Source organism: Mixophyes fleayi, chromosome 5 (genome assembly GCF_038048845.1).
Source record: "Mixophyes fleayi isolate aMixFle1 chromosome 5, aMixFle1.hap1, whole genome shotgun sequence".
In the NCBI taxonomy this organism is placed as follows: Eukaryota; Metazoa; Chordata; class Amphibia; order Anura; family Limnodynastidae; genus Mixophyes; species Mixophyes fleayi.
The window spans coordinates 173,033,167-173,054,667 of NC_134406.1; the positions used below are offsets into that span (position 1 = coordinate 173,033,167).

Genomic DNA, 21,501 nt, shown 5'->3' on the forward strand with positions numbered 1-21,501 from the left:
ATCACTCCCATTTTGCACCATTTTTGGATTCCAAGTTTGATATCATGAAAAATTGTGTAAAAAAATGACGTTTACTGAATATGTTGCCCGATAGATATAAATTTTACAGAGAATTGTATCCATTTATGTTCTACTTCTTTTTTTTGCGCATCCCCTCTATCCATTTTGATCAGAATTTCACTCATTTACCCTTTTTAAGAGTGAACAACATGCGCTTTTTCTCATTAGGTGGATGGCTAAAGGCCACTTTTTTGAAGCTCTCTATCAATCTATTTCAGTGATAGGGTCTACATGAGCGGCCTTGTAACCTAAAAAAGGGAAGTATGTGATCCTTAATCTTAAGCTGGGTACACACTACAGGGTTTTGTCCAATAATCGGCTCAACCAGCCCACATACCGCTCGTTCGAAAGTCGGGTCAGTGTCTGTAGTGACACGATGGTCGAAAGTCTGCCCAAATAGACGATTATCGCCTCATTTGGTTGGTCTTACCGTTTAATTTTTTACGATCAATCAGCTAACGATTATGTAGTGTGTATGCACTCATGCTCATAGAGTTTACAGAGTCAGGCTCTTTTCAGCCGATATTAGCACTGAATGTCAGAGTAAATAAATGTAGAGAGTGCTGTAGAAGGAATAATTCATTTGTTCGTTCCGAGACAGAATATTTTGTTTCAGAGTCACAGAAGCTAACGAAATTCGTTAGGACATGTGGATAGCTATAACAAGGCGATTTTAATCAGTGTGACAGTAGTGAATGAATTAATATTGTGCTGTCATTCTCCGGACTAGAGGACCAGACAAAGGACCAGATGAAGAGCACAGATCTGAAGGTAAATTGTGTCAGTGTGTATGCATGAATAGTCAGACTGATCAGACCTTAAGTCATAGGTATAATCATTTGAGATAGCACTTCGGTCTGAACAATTCTTCAGTGTGTACCGACTTTAGCAATAGATTAAAACAATACACTTCTGGAGGACAGCATGTGGCTTTAGGATCACGTGTTGCCCATCACTAATTGCTATTTACATATAAAACAATTTAAGGACTTTAGTTAATAATCTGCAAGTACTCCCAACTTTTCACTGTTTTCAGTGTCTCATGCCGCAATTTACTAGTTTTCAAAGGGTATGAAAACTACATGATTCCAAGATAAGAATTCCATGTACCTGAAACTGGAAGGCATAAAAGGTTGTAGACATTTTTTTAACTTTTCATTTTTTTTATACAAGGTTAATTTCCCCATAAAAACTGACCCTGTCATCCACACAACAAATGTCATATGGGGCATTTATAAACAAAAAAACAATGCACAGGAAAAAGTGGTCTTGCTTACAGCAACCAATCAAAATTTCCAAATGCAGTTTAGAAAATGACAACAAGCATCTGATTTATTGTTTTGGACAACACCATTTCTTTTTTGTTTTCCTTGGCACTAGTTTTCATAAATGTCCCCATAGAGTGTTATTGTGCTTTAAAAAACAGTAACAAACATTTTCACCTTTCTGACACTAAACTGTCAATAATGATTTGAAACTACACTAGAATGCCTAATAAATCTCTCTACACACATATACAGTACCAGTGGCAAATGACTTGGTGGAGATGGATAAAAAGCAATCAACTAAATAAATAAATAACACTGCACAATCCACAAATCTTAAAATATTGTGTAAAACAATAAAAATTAGGAAATAGTGATGTTACAAAAAAAACCAAAACGGTGTATGTGTAGCCAGACAGTGATTAAGCTTAAAATACTCACAAGAGAGATGGAAGCGCAATCAGATATATTTAAATCACTTATAGACAATGGGATTACATTTCACAAGGCACTTACTGCAAAGCATGTGTTTGAATAAACATCTGAAACCAGAGGAAGAAACCAGAAGTAATGTTTGAAACCACATGGAGATACACCTAGGGAGTTGCGGATCATATAAAACCTCCTGTTTTTCCTTGCACCTATTTGATCGCAAAGGTTGCTAGTGCAATATTGTATCCTACGCATTGTAAAGTCTGATTTTACAGTACTTTAGGGTTAATTTAATAAAATAGTGAGCTGATCAGCCAATCAGATATAAGGTAGATAGTTTTTAACATATTAACCTCTTTCCTGTCAGACATTTTTTCACCCCTGTGCTGAGACTATTTTGCCACTTCTGGGTTCATCATATTCAGACATCAACATCAGTAAGTTTTTGGTGCAGTACACACACAAATCTTATTTGTTTTTTTCAGAAAAGACCATTGGTTTCTTTACAACCCAATGCTAGAATGCACATGGTTTCTGAAAAAACACATTTTTCATTTATTTACTAAAAAGGGATGGGGAAACAATTACAAGGAAATGGATATCATATTTTTCTGAATAGCTGCATTAAGCTTCATTTATATAGTACATTGAAGTTGGACAAACAGTTGAAAAAGAGGGAATTTCACAATAACTGCTGGCCTCCCAATTACTGATCTCCTAACAAGAACTGACCCCATCTGTATGGGTTGACTTAGCATAAAAGGGTACGAACATGCATCTAACACTTACAATGTGATCACAAAATGACCAGACAAGAAATAAAAAGGGGCCTGCTAGTTTGAAAGAGGGGACTCCCCTCTTTCATACAAGGGCATCCTTTTTTCCCCCAGGCAATTCCAATGAGGGTGCCTCGTTTATATCTGAATCAGTGGGAGCGAGACGGGAGCTCTTTTGAAGTTTCCTACTTCTTCTGTCTACTTCAATGTTATATATCAACAGGCAATAACTAAATAGGAGCACACTTGTTTGAAAGAGGGGACTTACCCTTTCAAAGGAGGCTGCCACTAACGGTTTTGTTAGGATTCACTTAATATAAGATACGGACGACAGTAGGCAGTGCACGAAAACTATAACTGTAATGATCAAGACATTAGGACTATGAGACCTCATCTGTATTTAGCTTTTATAATGCCCTTACTTCTACCAAGCTTTGCATGAGCAAGGTGTGAAACTGTGTTTCTCTGCTGGTGCTCTTTTGTTTGTCAGTTCATTGACTTAGGCTTTATCCCTCACTATTTAACCTTTTCCAAACCCATAGACTTTGGCATTTTCCCTCATGACCAATTCTCTCAGTCCAAAAGTGCCTTGTTGTGTTGAGCCTGACTGCTACTGCAGCTAAGTGGTTCTCTCCTGAGAGCAACAAGCACTGTGACATTTTGCTTGTGCCCAAACATGGCCACACTGGGGTAGAGCTGCATGGTGTGATACTTTGCAACACTGAATCACTGCTATGATACTAAGACACACAAAGTGGAAATTAGCAACCTCATGCAAGCAGTCCTTAGCAGGTGATGCCTGCTATGAGTTGTTGGTAGTTAAATCAATCACCTAATGGCAGAAATTCAGAATGTTGTACTGGAGCAATAAACAGCAGTGCCAATTTTTGTCCAGGAGCCTGAAATTGCCACACCCTTGTGTACTGATGGCAACCCTGTAGGATGGGATTCCAGACTCAATATTTACCTTTAGATCGAGCTACAAGCAGCATCGGGCCTCACAGAGCGGATCACAGTGGGATATCTCCCTGCTAGCTGGTCAAACTTTGGCCTGGACCACACCATTCTATGAGACAGACAATCTGTGAAGGAAATCTTTTTGGCCACGTTGAAGCTGATCTTTGAATCTCCGCAACGGTCTCAGATCAAGCAATGTATTCGCTCATTCTCCTATTGTTCAATTGAATTCTGAACTCTTGCACCAGAGACCAGTTGCAATCGCCACTTGCATCCTTTCAGAGAGGATTGGCAGAATCAATAAAAGAAGAGCTTACTTGCCGGGACATTCCCACCTCCCTGGAGGGACTCTTTTCCATTTGCAATAGGCTCGAACACCTGAATTTGGCACCATCAGCAGAAAAAGACTGTTACCTGCCATCACCTGTTAACTCACCAGCCAAAGGTGATCTATTTATTCCATGCCAGCTGAGTGATTTGAGATGTTCATGCAGATAGGGAGGTTCTTTTTACCCAAGGACAAGCGAGCATGCTGCCGAGTGACAAGTGGATATCTTTATTATGGACAACGAGGCCACTGGAAGAAAAAGAGCCCAGAATTTGAAAGATTGGAGCAGTCAGGAAGTGGCTTTACTTATTTTCCTTTGAACAAAGTCTGATGAGCAACAGGTAATTCTTCCTTCAAGTTCCTTTCTGCCATCTAAGCTATCTATAGCCCTCTCTTGAGGGGGTTGCTTTGTAGACAATGAGGCCTTCTTGAACTCCAGAACATTGAAGGGTTTCACAGATTTGGACTTTGCCTACAAAATGGAATTTTCCAAGTTTCTGATGATCGCCAGAAGGCAGTAGAAATGAGGCTGGACGACCCATAACATCAGAGTCCTACATGATAATCCGGGTGGTGATGTGTGTCAATTACATTCCCTGGGAGACCAATTTATTCCGTGATGTCCTTACCCCGAAGAATCCAGATGGAGAAGTGTTAGTTTTCAGCACAGGGTGTATAAAACGTAATCGAAGAAATCTTTGCTACGTCTGTGTCCAAAGAGATAATGGAAATTTCTCAGGCATTGTTATTTCCCCTGTTTTCCATCACCAAACAGGGGACTCCCAAGGACACATGGGCTCCCCAGGCATAACAGTCTTTTGATATTCTGAAACATCTCTTCACTCCAGCACCTATCCTCCAATATCCCGACCCCAGTCACGTCAATACTCTTGGTGTCGACACATCCGAGTGTAGAGAAGGAGCTGTCCTTTCTCAACCTGACGAGAAGGATGTCCTGCACTCCTGCGCCTTCTTTTCAAAAAGGTTCACTTTCAATCCAGTCAACTACAATGTGAGTGGTCGGCCATCTTCATGGCGCTCACTGAGTGAAGGCAACTTTTAAAGAGGCCAATATCCTTTCCTGTTTTGCCTCGCCAACTACAAGAACCTGCAGTATATCCTGGAGGCGATCAGGTTGAATTTGCGGCAGGAATGGTGGGTGCTATTCCTAACAAAGTTTAACTTCATCATAACATGTCAAGGCAGATGCACTCTCCTGTCAGTTCCATAATGAACGATCCCTCCAGGTTTGATTCTTGGAGTGGCCATGTCTTTCAATTTGCTTGGCAGGATTGAGTTCGAAATGAAAGCACTCACCAGGGTGCCTGAGGCATCCAAATGAAGGAAGTTTGTTTCCCTTGGCTGTCAGCGACATGACTCATTGGCACAGCACTCTGGAGTCATGGAAATGATCAAATTTGTCCACCTTGAATTCTGATGACGAACTGAAAGGATGATGACTCCAATCCTGCACTACCTGTGCACGGACCAAGGTGCCATGGACCCTGTCCACCGGATGCCCTTTCGATTCCACAGCGGCCATTGACCTACATCTCCATGGATTTCATCACGAACCTCTCCAGCTCCCAAGACAATATCACCAACCTGGTAGCAGTGAATCGCTTCTCCAAGTCCACTACACATTTTTTCTCCCAGTTCTTTACCAAAGAGGTCTTCCAGCTGCATGGATTTCCCTTGTAGATGGCCTCCAACCGAGGAGATCAGTTTGTGGCTAAGTTTCAGAGGACCTTCTGCACAAGCTGGGAATTTCATTCCACTTGTACTGTTACCACACCCAGCTGAACAGACAGATGGAGGGTGATAACCAATTTTCTATGGTGCTTGAGTTTTCACGGAATAACCTTGTGCAGAAACCCACAATAGTACCCCATTCTGGTTTATCCACCCACCTCGTGGTCATCCAGTCCTCCTTCTGCAGGCAGGCATGTGCAGGATATCTAGGGTCTGTTGGCAATAAAGTGTGCCTCTACACATGTATCATCATCCTGAAAATGAAAACTGGGGCCTAAGTACACCGGTCAGTACTCAATGAGCGGGAAGAGAAGTCCGGCTACCATCTTCCTTCCAGATCTAAAGAGTGTTTCAGGTCTTCCTTCTAAAATACATCATCAAGTTGATTATTCATTCCTGCAGATCTGGGAGAAATGTGCAGTTTTTGGTGACTGGAATGGCTGCAGTCTTGAGGAATGTTTTTCGATTAAGTCAACTGCTTGCCAAATTCTTCAAGCTGCATCCCGCTATGCTTATAAGATCACATCCAGAGTCCGCTCCGAGAACAGGGGTGGGGGCCCTGTGAGTAGAAGATGCAATACCATCTACGGAGAACAGGTGGTATTGCATCATCAACGCTGACAACTGCAACACTTCAGACTCAGAACTTTTGTGAATGATCAAGATAATCATAACTAAGAGATATCAACTTTATACAGCCTTTATAAACCCCATATGCCTACAAAGCTTTGCATGATTGAAGTACCAGTAAAGAAACACAAATCCAAACTTTAAAGAGCCTTGTTTTGATTGTCTGTTCATCGACTTCAGCTTCGCCCTTCACGGCCCACCCTCTCACCACTACATGGCAGCCAGGTGTGGTGTGCCCGATAGCTACCCCAGCCAAGTTGTTCATTCCAGGGAACAACCAGTACCGTGACAGGTTCTCCGAGCCAGACAGAGAGATAGTGGCTCCTCCCCTAAACCCTTGCATTATTAGTGCTCGTTGACTAAGGGGACACGTGTGCATGCACTTTGTGATATCCCTACATGCGATCTTATAATGCACTGCAGCACTAGGAAAAAAAACACTGATCAATATGTGACTCTTCCAACACTGTAGTTTCTATAGTAGAAATGATAAAATGCACATTTTGAAAGGGACTATACTAGCTTTTGTACATTGAGATACAGAAACCCAAAATAAAACATTCAGTATGTGCACACTGAAATACATGTACAGTTTTGTTAGAGTTCTAAAGACTGTTACATATGTATACATTACCTTTTTGCATATTGCAGTTATTTGTATTTTATATAATTATTTATTCCTTTAGCTGGAGAAATACCTTAGTCATAGTTACCTTCATATATAAGCTGCAAGGAACATATGGGCACACGAGCAGCTATGAATAAAGGTAAATCATCAATTCAGATTTATAAAAGCGGCATTCATTATAACATTGTTCTCACACTCCAGAGTCCAGCACATTGCAGAAGATGAGTTCTGCAGGCCTGGAAAATGCTTCAAAAGAATCTCTACTACAAAGAATATGAGCATTTTAATAAACCCTTAGTGGAATGAAACACAGACACAGCTGAACACTGGAATATTAGATCACAACTGCACCTCACACAAGCGGCTCAAAGGACATCTGTTTTGAACATGTGTGTCTGCTTTGCATGACCCGCCTTTCTGAGGTGAAGAACGCTAAAAGCCACATATAGAAAAAGACATTCTAACAAGATAAAAACAGGATAGTAAATCTGTCAGTAGTATATTAAAAATAATTGTCTACTACCATCTAGTGGTGTAACTCAATTGCTACAGCCTTGGTTAGCTTTTAATAGGTTCATTTCAAAATACTGGCTTGTGAAGAATTAGCTCAAGCACAGCAGTAGGCAAAGTTTTTTCCTTTAGTTCAGGAGATGGGCAGGAACAGGACACGACTTGCATGTCCCTTAAATTATGCTTGTCTCTCTGGGACAAATGCTGGTCCAGATACAAGCTTACCACCTCTAATTTGCCCCTAACACTGCTTTGGAACAACCCCCACTTTCCCCCCAGGACTTCCTCCCCGCATTTTAAGCAATCCTCAGGGTGTCAGGGGAGAGCCGGGATATGGGTGGTTTTCTAACTGGTAATAGAAAAACAGCGTTAGGCTGAAGATATTGTATATTTTGGGGACTATATGCTTTTGGAACTTTACGTACAGTGGTCCACTATCTGTTGGTAACTAAACTGCATTTTTTGAATGAATAACACGTTGACTCCGGATCATTTTTGGATGTAAAATTTGAAACATTGAAAACATTTGAGGCTTTAGTTGTATGGAACATTTGATTAAATGGTGATAGAAGGATTAAATAACAACCATCTTTCCTGAAAAATTCACCTATATTTTTAAATAGGATAGGACTTAACATTCAAAAGGTGCATATTGTATATCTAGGATACATGTTAATAGGGCATGGTTTTCTGAGATTGCATTTTTTATATGTATTTTAATTTCTCAATAAATGAGCTGATTTGTGAATTATCCGCAGTACACATTTTTTGTTTATGTGGTTCAGAGTTCATTGCTGCAAACTTTATTTTTCCCCTACCTGACGAGAGCACTCCATCTAACCAGCTGATCTTCCATACTCTGGTAGCTAATCATTGGAAAAACCCCACTCCCCCCTCCATGCTTATGCAATGGCCAAGTCAATCACCTGACCTGAATCCGATTGAGCATGCATTTCACTTGATGAAGACAAAACTGAAGGGAAAATGCCCCAAGAACAAGCAGGAACTGAAGACATTTGCAGTAGAGCCCTGGCAGAGCATCACCAGGGATGAAACACAGCGTCTGGTGATGTCTATGCGTTTCAGACTTCAGGCTGTAATTGACTGCAAAGGATTTGCAACAAAGTATTAAAAAGTGAAAGTTTGATGTAGGATTGTTTCGTTTGTCCCATTACATTTGGTCCCTTAAAAAGTGGCAGGCACATATAGAAACCGTTGTAATTCCCACACCGTTCACCTGATTTGGATGTAAATACCCTCAAATTAAAGCTGAAAGTCTGCAGTTAAAGCACATCTTGTTAGTTTCATTTCAAATCCATTGTGGTGGTGTATAGAGCCCAAAATATGAGAATTGTGTCGATGTCCCAATATTTATGGACTTGTCTGTACACACTATTCTAGGTAATACCTGGGGTATGAAGAGGAGTATTTGTTCTAGAAAGGTGGGAATGCTAGAATAAGGGACATTTTTGCCACTTATTGTCATATTTTCAATATAAATAGGGGATACAGAAGAAAAGAAAAAAGGTTTTATCCTATCGCACCAATGAAGAGCGTCAACCCAAAATTGGTAATATTGGACAGGTAAAAACCTGTAACAATCTGTTTTACCATAAGGGGTGCAACCTTTCGTAAGGATGTATATATCAAAATGAAAAAGAAAACGAAAAGATTAAGGTGCACTGAAGCTCACTATAACATTATAAATGATGCAGTGGAATCCAAAATAAAATATAACTTTTATTATTACATTAAAACAGCGAGATGTGTGACATATTAAAATGCAATATACTAAAACTAGCTGGATGCTTGATTGCCTTAGTTATATATCTATAATATAAATGTCTAGTGGCGTGTGTTAGTCTATCTGTGTGTGTGGAAAAAATAAAACCAAGCTGCAGCGCCACCTGCTGGGCGGAGTTATATACTGACCTACTAAATTCTTAGTGTGTGTGTGTAAAAAAAAATTCAGAAAGGGCTGAAATTTGGTATACTAAGATGTTTTTAATTTGTTAATTTAATTTGTTAATTGTTAAAAGTGTTTATAAAGATTTTTAAAAAATATATATATATTTCTTGAAGGAGAAGTGACAGTTGGGAGTGGTTGGTGGTTGCCGGGGGTGACAGTGGGGAGTGGTTGGTGGTTGCCGGGGGTGACAGAGTGAGAGGAGTGTGATACTCAGGACCGCTGAGAGAGATCCCTGTGTCTGGATAGACATCTGGATAGATGTGGCGATGAAAATGAAGGATGAGGTGATGGAGATGAATGATGAGGTGGTGACATGAGGACAAAACCACGTTAAAAAAGGGCGCTTACGTCGGGAAGTAACGCTCTTACCCTGAGGAGGCCTGGCCTAGCCCCAAATGCATGACAAGAACCTTTTTAACACCTTAAGTAGCTTGATTTGACTAGAATGCATGAGTATCATGCACGGGTTAACACATATATATATATATATATATATATATATATATTTATTATGGGAGTAGCACAGAGTCAGGGAAATAGCTCAAAATTAGTACTTGTAGGGAGACAGCCTACCCTATGAATAGATCCGAGATTAAATATCATGGAGGTATTAATTAATATAAAATGAAAAGGGAAAAAAAAAATTCCCTACAATTGTCAGAAGTATACAGTTGGAGATCTGGTAAGCGAGGGATAATCGCAGCTCCTAGGTTAGAGCACCGCCACAAAATCCAGACACTCACTGTAAAGCTGAGTAGCCCACGGCCACAATCGCATATGGGAGGTTAACTGCTGTCTACCTATCCAATGCTCCACTAACTCTGGGCATAATGAGCAAACCCTATCAATCTGTGCATAGTTTCTCCTTCTAAGTAAGACGAGTAGGCAAAAGCATCCAGCGAGACTCCGACGTGCGTTTCGCTGAGTATGCTTAGTCCTGCCAAGACTAAGCATACTTAGCGAAAACATTTAAGATATGTTACTGGAAGGTAGGAATTCTTAGGGCTAACCATTTCTATCACAAGTTGGATGCACTGTTTCGGGATAATGTTTTTTTATAAATTCTTCAGAAAAATAATCTGTTATCCTTGCGGTGACCGATGATCATTAACAAAACTGTTAATTAATAAATAGGCCCCAAAGTGATTAAAATACAAATTAAAAAAAGGGAAAGGGATAAAAAAAAAAAGCAAAAAGCGAAAAGGATAAAATAACAAAATTTGTAAAAGGATGAAAAGTTGCTGTGGATCATCCTGTCTGAAGAAAAAGGAACCCATGACAAAATGTTACATGCAAAATAAAGACTTTTTAATAGACTACGGAATAAATTTGTTCTTTTCATGAAATTCACTTTTATGAATAGTTTTACATTCCTCCACTTTTATAGAATATTGCTCAATGTGTTTAATGCTGAAATCATGTTTTCATTGTATAGATTTTTTTCTACACAACCATAGAATACTGCTGTACACAGTTGGGACTGTGGGGGTAGGGGAGATGTATCACGTATCACTACAGTAACTACTTTGTAATATATGATGTCAAGTTTTGTTAATTCTAAAGATCAACACATTGACATAGCTGGACATTTCATAAAGTTAGTCAATACAATTAAAGGGGCAATAATATGTAACAAATTTCAGGTCATCCCATATAATTTGCTATTAAAATTAAAATGTTACGGTTGACTGCTAATGACAAAAACTTGTTCATTCCTCACAGGGTAGTCACTAGCAACACACACTTTCCAAATATCCTTTTGTGTTTTAAAATACTTTTGATAAAAGCCATTGTCCAATGTATACAAGCTCATACCAAATATGACTTTTCTATTTCTGTTGACAACATGACCATAAACCCCACTCAGCAACCTCACTGCCTAGGTGTAATCCTTGACTCGCAATTATCCTTTGTTGCCCACATCAACTCTATATATACACATCATGCTGCATACATCTAGAAAACATTTCCAGAATGCATACATATCTCACACAAGACGCTGCCAAAACTTAAATTGCACTCATCATCTCCCACATCGACTACTGGTCTTCTCAAAATCAGACTCGACCCCCTACAACCTATTTTGCATGCAGCGGCTAGATTGATTTTCCTTGCAAATCGTTTTTCGTCTACTGAGTCACTCTGTCAGTCTCTACGTTGGTTGCCTGTTTTTCAGCGAACTCAATATTAAATTATTTTACTAACATACAAGGCCATCAACAAAATTGCACCAAAATACATCTCTTCACTTGTCTCAAAATATCTCCCATCTCGACACCTCCGTTCTGCACAAGATCTGCATCTCTCTTCCACTCCCATTACTTTTTTCGGGCTGTACCCAATTTATGGAATTCACTCCCTTGCACAATAAGAATTTCCTCTAGTCTTCAAACCTTCAAGCGTTCTCTGAAAACCAACTCTCAGGCGCCGTCTCCGCACCTCCTATGGGTGCGGGAGACGGACGCCATCTGCCCGCAGCTCTCGTCCCGTTGCTAGGCAACAGGATGCGGTCACATGATCATGGCGCATGCGCGGTGCGCCGCTTTGTTGCTAGGCAATGAAGATGCTACCCGGCGATCAGTTGAGACTGATTGCCGGAAATCCTCTCAACACTAATTTCCTGCTGTCTACTATTTAAACCTCACTCTGGCACCTTTAGGGTGCCAGAGTATTGGTTCATTCCCTGCTCCAGCGTTATCCTTGTTCCTAGATTGTCTGCTGTGTTCTGATTTCTTGGCTTGTCTGACTACTCTTCCGGATCTTTCTTTTGTACTTTGCTGCCCGCACTGATATTGACCCTTGGACCGTTCCCGATTACTCTTCGTCTTCTCTCCGTGGTACCGCACTCCTCTGGTTTCCACTCGGCCTGTCTGACTTCTCTCCATTCATTACACTGGTGCCCATACCTCCTTGCGGAGGTTCCTGATGAACACCGGTGGTGCGTTAGACTCTGCGCCTCCCAGCTTAGTAGCGCCAATACCAGTCAGTGATATTTCTAGTGAAAGACGTGACACCAACCACTTCAGGCAAGCTTATAATATTCCTCTACCACCCTCTTAATCTTCCTAGATTACCCTATTACCACCATCTACACAAGACAACAACTCTCTGACCAACATAGTTGTGTGACTGAGCATACAGCCACTAAACACTTTGTAGCCTTTGCATTCTAGCTGGACAAATATTCAATGCACTTACCCATATGTGTCAAACCATTGTCCTATAGATTGTTAGCTTGCGAGCAGGGCCCTCTTACCTCTCTGTATGTATGTATTACCCAGTATTGTATTTATTAGTGTTTGTTCCCAATTGTAAAGCGCTACGAAATCTGCTGGCGCTATATAAATAAATGACGACGATGATCATAAGGGAACTACAGTGCTGCAGCTAGGTAGTTTCAGGTTCTGGAATAATAAGAAATAACAGTGGTATGACTGACCTCAAACTCCTTAATGAAGTACCGTGTTTCACCCTGAATGATTGGCCTGTGATCCAGCAGTCTAGAATGAATTTCTCCAACATCTGTAAAATTATATTACCATTTAATGCAAGTGACAAACAACATTTTAAAAATGATCTTTTGTTTAGTAACTTGTCCAATTAACTAAAGTGCTGAAGATTAATAGCGCAAATGGGTGTCCCAAGGCCCCCCACTAATTATTGGAAAGGGAAGGGATTTAGCACACGGCTTATATAAACTGGAGAACACCTTTAATATTGGCACAAGTGTCACAGACCAGAGCCAATCATAATTACAAAGATGCGAAGGCTTTCTTCATGAAACGCTCACTGAGTCTCTATAGCAGAAAAGACCTGTGCACATTGACAGCATTAGAGCTACTGTGTTGGCTCTCTCTGTAACAAGGGAGACACAGCAGCTCTACTGTTCTCAATTACATGTTGTATGTCACATCTCTCCTGCTTTGAAGAGAGCCAAAGGTGATTATCGTAGGTCTCCGGTATATGTAATTGCTGGAACCATGCTGAAGACTGTGAATGGTGGTAGCCCCAGGGGAGGGAATTGTTATTGTGAGGGGAGGGGATATCAAGAGGGGTAATTGTTATCAAGCCAATTAGATAAGTCTTTCACACTCCTATTAATTCAACTATTTTGCTGCTGAATGTCACATTTATCTGACAAACATTACACATATGTTCATTAGAATAACTAATTCACTCAATAATAAAATCTGGTTCTAGGTTAAGTTCAGTATGCAATCATTTAAGCTTGAGTATTACTTAACTCTGATGCAACATTCGCTCAATCTGCCGTCTCCTCCAAAGGTCCTGAACTGCTCTTCTGTATAGAGGGCCCACTGGTCTGATTCAAACAGTCAGCAGGTTTGTTGAGGACTTTTCTGTGTGTACTTCCCATTCACACACACTGGAAAGGCATCAGCAAAACCACTGCCTATTGAATACTACTTTACAAGAGAGCAGTGCAGAACCTTTTACTCAAATAGCACGTTTATAATTTCCTTCACATCATCATGCATTTACTTTGTCTGATAAAACAAGATGCTTTGCACTGCATAATTAACAGATCGATTAAACGAAATTGCCCTAATAAACACTGCCAATATGCCATAGGAAACACAGAAGCTATAGAAAATGTATCTAAATTAGAAATAATGTAATGTTAATTCAAAATGTTTTCAATCCTCGGAAAACTTTACATGAAAACACAAACGTCTTCTGTTTTTATGTAAACAGATATTTCAGAACAGAACATTAATGTTTACAAATATTTACTTTACTTGCAAATAATCATCACTATTTGCATGCCCCTGTAATATGACCAGACAACAGCACACACACACACACACACTAATATATATATATATATATATATATATATATATATATATATATATATATATATATATATACTGCAAGTTCTCTGATGTGCATATCGTACCCTTTATGATAAGTTGGGTTGCAGGCCCCATGGAATTCACATTATCCCGGTGTTTTGGACTCAGCACTGGAGGAGTACCAGCAGGTTTTGCAGGAGAGTAGCTGTTCATCTTGGTGGCACAGACGGCTCAGTGCCAGCCGCTAGCAACGTGAGTAAGCGTCACTATGGGATATGTCACATGACGCAGTGAATGGTCCTCTGTGACTCTGTGATCAAGTAGCGTCTCCGTATACACCATGCACGGTATCACTGCCAGCCACACACGGCCGTCTGTAACGAGGCTCGTGATTTGGCACAAGCTAGAGTTACAACTGTTACATCTGAGTCGCTTCCTCGGATTGGCCCAACTTAATTCCAATACCTTCATTGACTGTTTCAGGAAGTGCTGATATCAGTTGTCAGTTGCATTGGTAGATATAGCTGTACATACACACAATTATGCTGTGGATTTTGTGTATCTAATTTTCCACAAGTAAATACATGTTTTAAAAGGCGGATACCAAAGAGACCCCGTCTTATATTAAAAGGTAGTCTTGAAATTTAGCGTTTTTATATATATATATATATATATATATATATATATATATGTAGCATTTTTATGATGCAATTTACCTTTTTTAAATAAACTTTTTTATTGATTTTAAGACAGGTACAAAAACGAAAACCATCCGTAGATTAACAGGTGTTATGGTGCAGTGGTTTTAAACAAAACATGTCACTATGCTAAAGCCCGGTTGAACAGGATCTGTAACAAGGTCAAATTCAGTAACTGCCTGATTCAGCTTATATGTTTTTGTCTTGTATATTACTGTATATTTTATGTACAGTGCTGCGGACCTTTTGTGGCGCCTGATAAATAAAAGATTGTGATAATAATCCATGAACCATAATATGTATAAGGGACCATTCAGTACCTCTGGCAGCCAGTGCTAAGGCCATCAAAGAGGCCAGTTCCATAGAAAGTAGGTTTATAGATAAGGGGCCTGATATATTAAGGATCTTAAATGAAGAGGTATCTTATTTCAGTCTCTTGGACAAAACCATGTTACATTGCAAGGGGTGCAAACTAGTTTTCTGTTTTGCACATAAGTTAAATACTGACTGTTTTTTCATGTAGTACACAAATATCAGCTTTTAAATTTCAGCGTACAAATAAGATATCAAGTATTTGTGTGCTACATGAAAAAAAAGTCAGTATTTAACTTATGTGCAAAACAGAAAACTAGTTTGCACCCCTTGCAATGTAACATGGTTTTGTCCAGGAGCCTGAAATAAGATACTTCTTCATTTAAGATCCTTAATGAATCAGGCCCATGGTTTTGTCCAGGAGACTGAAATAAGAAGTTTCTTAAGTTCCTTAATGAATCAGGCCCCAAGAGAGGTAAGCTAGTGTACAGTTTATCCACCATGCAGAGTAGAAATAGACTACATGATAATGGTTCCCTCAGTTAATAATGGAATACTGTAACAAAACAATGGTAAAAATGGTTGCCTAGCAACACAATAAACACTCCATGTAGAAATGCTCTGATATTACTGTTAAGATTAAAAACCTCACAAAATACTGACATTAACTGGCATCATTGCCTAAATTAAATATAATAAATACATAAAAAATAAATAAATATAATAAAAAGGAAACTTAGTAACTGCTCCCAATGTAGTAACAGATAAAAACATTTATAATGAGGAGAATAAAATACAGATAAAGTATACATTTTAGATCACAGATATCAAGACAATAAACAAATGAAAAAAACTCACAATTCAGACTTATGTAAAAAAAAAGGATATCATGTGGTGCACTTAATGCATCTACAGTAACCCTTATGATTGAGCTTATCAATCATATATGAAAATGTACCATCTGGAGCATCAGAAAGAGGAGGGACGAACATGTCCCTGAGGTTTCTCCCTCTCTTATGGCACAACATAGGTTTGGTTTTAATAACAGACTTCAAACTCTATATCTAAGGTTAACAGAGGCCATTCTTTTCTGATATTCCCGGCTACTAACTTAGATCTATCAGAATAAGAGGTAATGATGGGAAAGGACCTTCTCGTTACTTTTACCCTTTTTCAGACTCGGCATGGTGACTCTAGAGATGTCAGAAATTTCTTTGGTACACTTAGGGATTAACCTTGGGATATAACCTCTCACGGTAAAATTCAAACTCATGTGAAACAGGGTTTCTGCCTACACAGACTATTCATTAGCCATTCTGTGTGCTCATAAACTGATTTAGGCAGACCGTTGTTAAGGGGTTCAGGGTGAAAAGTGGAAACATGTGAAAAGTCATTCATATCAGTTGGTTTAGAACATACTCTAGTGGATAGGTTACCTTCATGTATCACCAAAAGGACATCTAAGAAATGCATCTCCTTTACTGGAGAAGTTGAATGATTGATCTTAAATATCAATTCTTGTAACTTTTTCTAATCCCAGTCAAAAATTATTAAATGTCAAGGATATACTACTGCCTATAGAAAAAAAAAAGTTTTTGATCTCTTCGCCAATATTTGTCTTCAAATTCGAACATATAACAACATCGCCCGCATCCGTCCCTTTCTCTCTCAGGAGGCCACCAAAACTATCATACACGCACTCATCATCTCCCGCCTGGATTACTGCAACCTCCTCCTCACCGGCCTCCCCCACTCTCGTCTCTCCCCCCTCCGTTCTATACTCAACGTGGCCGCAAGACTCATCTACCTCTGACGCCGCTCCTCCTCTGCCTCCCCTCTCTGCCTTGCCCTTCACTGGCTCCCCTTCCCCTACAGAATTCTTTTCAAACTCCTCACCACCACTTACAAGGCTCTCTCCCACTTTACTGCCCCTTATATCTCCAACCTCCTCTCTATTCACACTCCCGCCCGCTCCCTGCGCTCGGCCAATGACCGTCGCCTCTCCTCCACTCTGATCACCTCTTCCCATTCCAGAATCCAGGACTTTTCCCGTGCAGCCCCCCTTCACTGGAATGACCTCCTTCGCTCCATCCGCCTCTCTCCCACTCTGTGCTCCTTCAAACGTGCACTCAAAACTCACCTCTTTCTCAAAGCCTACCACCCGTCCACTTAACCCCTATCTCCTCCGCTCATTCTCCCCTCTCTCCCATTGCCTCAACCGGCTCCTCTTGTGCCTGGTCTGTCAACCCTCCCTTAGGATGTAAGCTCGAATGAGCAGGGCCCTCTTCCCTCCTGTCTCCTTACCCGTTCTTCTGCTCCGTGTCTATTGCATCTGCCTGCCTGGAGTTTCTGAAGTATTGGTACTTTTTGTTTATTGTTCTGTACTGTTATACCCTGTATAGTCTACTGTTTGTGCGGCGCTGCGGAAACCTTGTGGCGCCTAACAAATAAATGATAATAATAATAATAATAATAATAACAGTTTGCATACAATGGAGCTACTGCTGAACCCATTGCTGTCCCTGTGTATTGTAAGAAGAAAGATCCTTCAAAATTAAAGTAGTTTCACGTCAACTCAAAATACAGTAACTTCAATTAAAACCTTCATGAAGGTTACATCAAGCAGCATTAATTCTCTTCAGAACACTCGTATATAAGATGGTCGCATCCAAAGTGAGCCATAAGACCCCCAGTGGTATCCGTGAAAAATCCGGTAAACAATTAAGCAAATCCATTGTGTCTTGAAAGTAAATAGATGACTTTAAACACAGAGTTGCAAAAAGGATTCTAGGTATGTAGAGATCATTTGTAAAATAGATCCTCTGACCGATACCTGGTAGCTTTGATAAGTAAGTTACTGAGTTGTGAGTGGGCTATTTTTTATATCTCATGCTTATTTATTTAATATGTTGTGGTGAACCAGGGCTGTTTATTGTGTTATTACTTGGGAAGTTGTTAATGGGAAATAATTATCTCTCAGGGTTCTGTCATATGTGTTTTAAAAGACCACAGAGAGCGTCTATATTTGGAAAAAAAGGTTTTGAAACAGTGGTCTGGCTTCAGTAAATTGGTGTAAGGGTCCCTGGTGTGAATGGAAAAAGAAGGGTGGGCTCAATTCATTAGGCCCATTCTGGGTCTTTCAAATTGCAAGCCAGTTGCTGGCTAATTAGGAGTTGTACCTGTAAGGTGTAGATAAAAGGCTGTGAGGCTGTTCTTTCAGTCTCTCTCTGTTTGGGAAAAAGGTCAGAGACTTGCTGAGAGACACTACCAGTTTACCTGCAAGTTCTGTTATTTTGTGTGAATGGGACATTAGGTCCTTCCACTATAGAGAAGGAATTCTGAATTATGTTAGCTAGAACCGGACAGACTAGGATTTATGTTATGTTTTGTTTATTTTGAGCTGCTATATAAAACTAGCCAGTAAACAAGGCCATGTGCTATCAATTGGACACTGCATGAAGTGCTGCCATTTACCCCAAAAAACAGCACCCCTAACCTGATCTTGTGACATATATTGGAGAATGTGAGCAGTGCACTACAATTGGAGCCATAAAAAAGCAGTGTAAAATTTTAAAGTGACAGACACCTTTTTTTTTGGAGCAGACTGTTATATTGTAATATCCTATGGATCCTATTATGGGTCATCTTCAGCTGCTTAAAGAAGATAGATTCTGCCCTCTCCCTGCACCAGAGGTAAGGTGGAGGACGCAATTAAGAAATTGCTACAAGCTTCTACTGCTCAGCAGGAAGCTACCACGGTTCAGCAGGAACCTACCAGGGTGCTGCAGGTAGCCATTGAGGAGGCCCGGAGGCAAAATCAATTGGATGTTGAGGAGATCCAGAGACAATAGCCCAATTTTTTCCTTGGAACAGTTAAAAGACCCTACTCTGACACTCCCTCATACTCAAAATCACTGACGCCAGCATGCTATCTTCTGCTACAATTTATTGCCCAGACCTAGTCCGGACACCCCTCGCCACATACAAAAATTGATCCAACACATCATAAACGCGGCCACTAGCCTCTTAGCCTCACATTGGAAAAACACTTCCCCACCTTCTCTTTCTACTACAATTCAGAACGTGTGTGCCACTTACAGCCAAATTACATGACACCCCCGATACATTTCGGAAGATTTGGTCACCTTGGACAAGTCACCACAGAGGTTCCCCTCCCTTAACCACAACTTACACCCACTTACTACAATCTCCCCAACTACCCTCATAACACTAGAGTTCATCTTCACCTCTCTTATTTCGCAATTACTTCTTTTCCCATCTTCCAATCCCCCCCCCCCCCCCCACACACACACACACGCACACACAAAATCCATAAACACTGGTAATAAAATACCTCTTGGTGTAATTAGTTTCTTCACACCTACTTAGATTTTAACTTTTGCATTTTGATACTGCATTTTTGACAACTGGTGTACCGCTGCACCTGATTTTACATTGTTAATGCTCTTCCTTGTATCATGTTTAAAAGTAATAAAAAACAGTTTATTTAAAATACATGGAAAAAAAAAGACCCTAGTTTGGTAAAGGCTAGAGAGAATGTAATGGTTGACAGGAGCCCCGTAGAGCCTGAAAATATGTTGTCATACTTTCACATGGCAATGAGTCAAGGTTTGTTGTATCATAAGTCCAAAAAAGGAGAAGATGTTGTGGAACAATTGTTAGTTCCTAAGGCATAAAGAAGAGAGACCTAACTCTAGGGGTAGAAAAAACCTCAGAGAGAATTTTGCAGCTGTTTTCTGTTCAGGGGTCTCTAAAGATGTGCCTGACTACTGTGCATCCTGCCCTGAATGTCAGTAACATGCTCCCAGGCCACATTATAAAAGTCAGTGTCATGCGCAAGCTAATTTTTAGGCATAAATCTGCAAATATATGTTTGTGAATTACTTCCTAGAAATAGTGTGACATGGTTCTCTTAGAAGCTGTTAGATCAATGGGTTTTGTGTATGTTAAACTACCCAGAGGGGGCTGGTAGATAAGGGTAGCACCTTATACCATTTATGGCAGGACGCAAATGTGAAAGCCTTTGAGGATATCTCTTGCAAGACAATGAAATCTAACACATGTTTGGGAGGCCCCAGACATGCCGACTGCAGAGACTGGGTTGTATGTTAATGACAGATTCAAGCTGAATAGGATCACAGGAAAATATCATCTCATTTTCTCCAATATAATACATACCAAAGGCATGTGTGGTATGCAGATGAAGGGAAACTTATGACCTGTTGTGTGGAGGTAAAATCATGTTTGTAAACCATAATGTTCAAAAGTTAGGACGGTGTAAAGAAAACTTGACTTAAAGGTATTCCAACAGCAGAGTCATAAAACCCTAATTTGCATTCTACCATCCTGTTGGTTCTGACCTCACATGAAAGGGGGCTGGGGGGTCCTGTAGCTGGGTTTTAAAACTATAGTGAAAATGTAAGTTTTGGTTCACTCTGAGGGAGTCATTTGATTGAAGAGGTCCCATTTTTTCTGCTTCTCCCAGCACCAGAAACGTGATTCTAAGTGAGGTATCAATTCTGTGTTTCATCCTTTTTATTTTATAAGAAACAATTGCACTATATTTGTATGTCTTTTATTAACTGTTTTATCTTAAGCATTGTGGATGTATTTTCCATATTAAATTACACTTAATAAGTTCTAGTCTCTGTGTTCTTACGAATTCACGCGGCAGTTTGGTCCAGACGCTACATAATTGAAACTGTGCAAACCTTGTGGTTTATGTGAACTCTGATTAAAGTAAATTGTGTTAGATTAATGCTAGGGAGAACCGAAGGCTTCCTAAATAAGAGTGTCAGCTCTTGTCCGAAAAAAACATGGTGGTGGCATAATTAGTATCACAAAGCTAGTGGGTGGCATAGATAGGGAAGGATTTAATCATTTAGATTAACCCTGTGTCACATATGCATCACGCAGACTCAGGTGAGTGCTGTTCGTGACAGTCAGCTTGTCCCATTACCCATTATTGAGGTCCCATTTTAGAGCGTAGTGGGTGGGGACAGCCTCCCAAAGAACACGCTGATATGAAAATATGATGTGAAACAAATTTTTTTTATGTGTCACACAGTTCAAAGCACAGGGTCATGTGCTCAGCCGAATCAACTGCCAGATTTTCTGTTAGCCTGGAAGATGGCAGATGCTGTGTCATACCTCATACATACCAACTTTTAAGATTTAGGATCCGGGGGAGAAGTCATGTGACACGGGATAGGAGGAGCCCCGCCCCCACTATAAAAGGCTGAAATTCACGACATTGTATGGAGGGGGCGGAGCTTAATGAATTCTGGGAGAGTAGGCAAGTATGTATTACCTCAGCCCTGTTCAGCGTAAAAAAAAAAACCAGGGGATA

At 40.2% G+C, this 21,501-nt stretch overlaps 1 protein-coding gene across 1 annotated transcript in view; it reads right to left on the reverse strand.

The window, feature by feature from the left end:
• BLOC1S5 (biogenesis of lysosomal organelles complex 1 subunit 5) overlaps window positions 1-14,499 on the reverse strand; it is a 41,810-nt gene extending 27,311 nt beyond the window's left edge. Inside the window, exons 1-2 of the mRNA XM_075213043.1 lie at window positions 14,226-14,499; window positions 12,747-12,829 (exon numbers count right to left, since the gene is read on the reverse strand). Of these exons, the coding sequence (XP_075069144.1) occupies window positions 12,747-12,829; window positions 14,226-14,334 (192 nt within the window). The 5' untranslated portion in view covers window positions 14,335-14,499. The remainder of the gene's footprint in view (window positions 1-12,746; window positions 12,830-14,225) is intronic.
• Window positions 14,500-21,501: the final 7,002 nt, after the last annotated feature.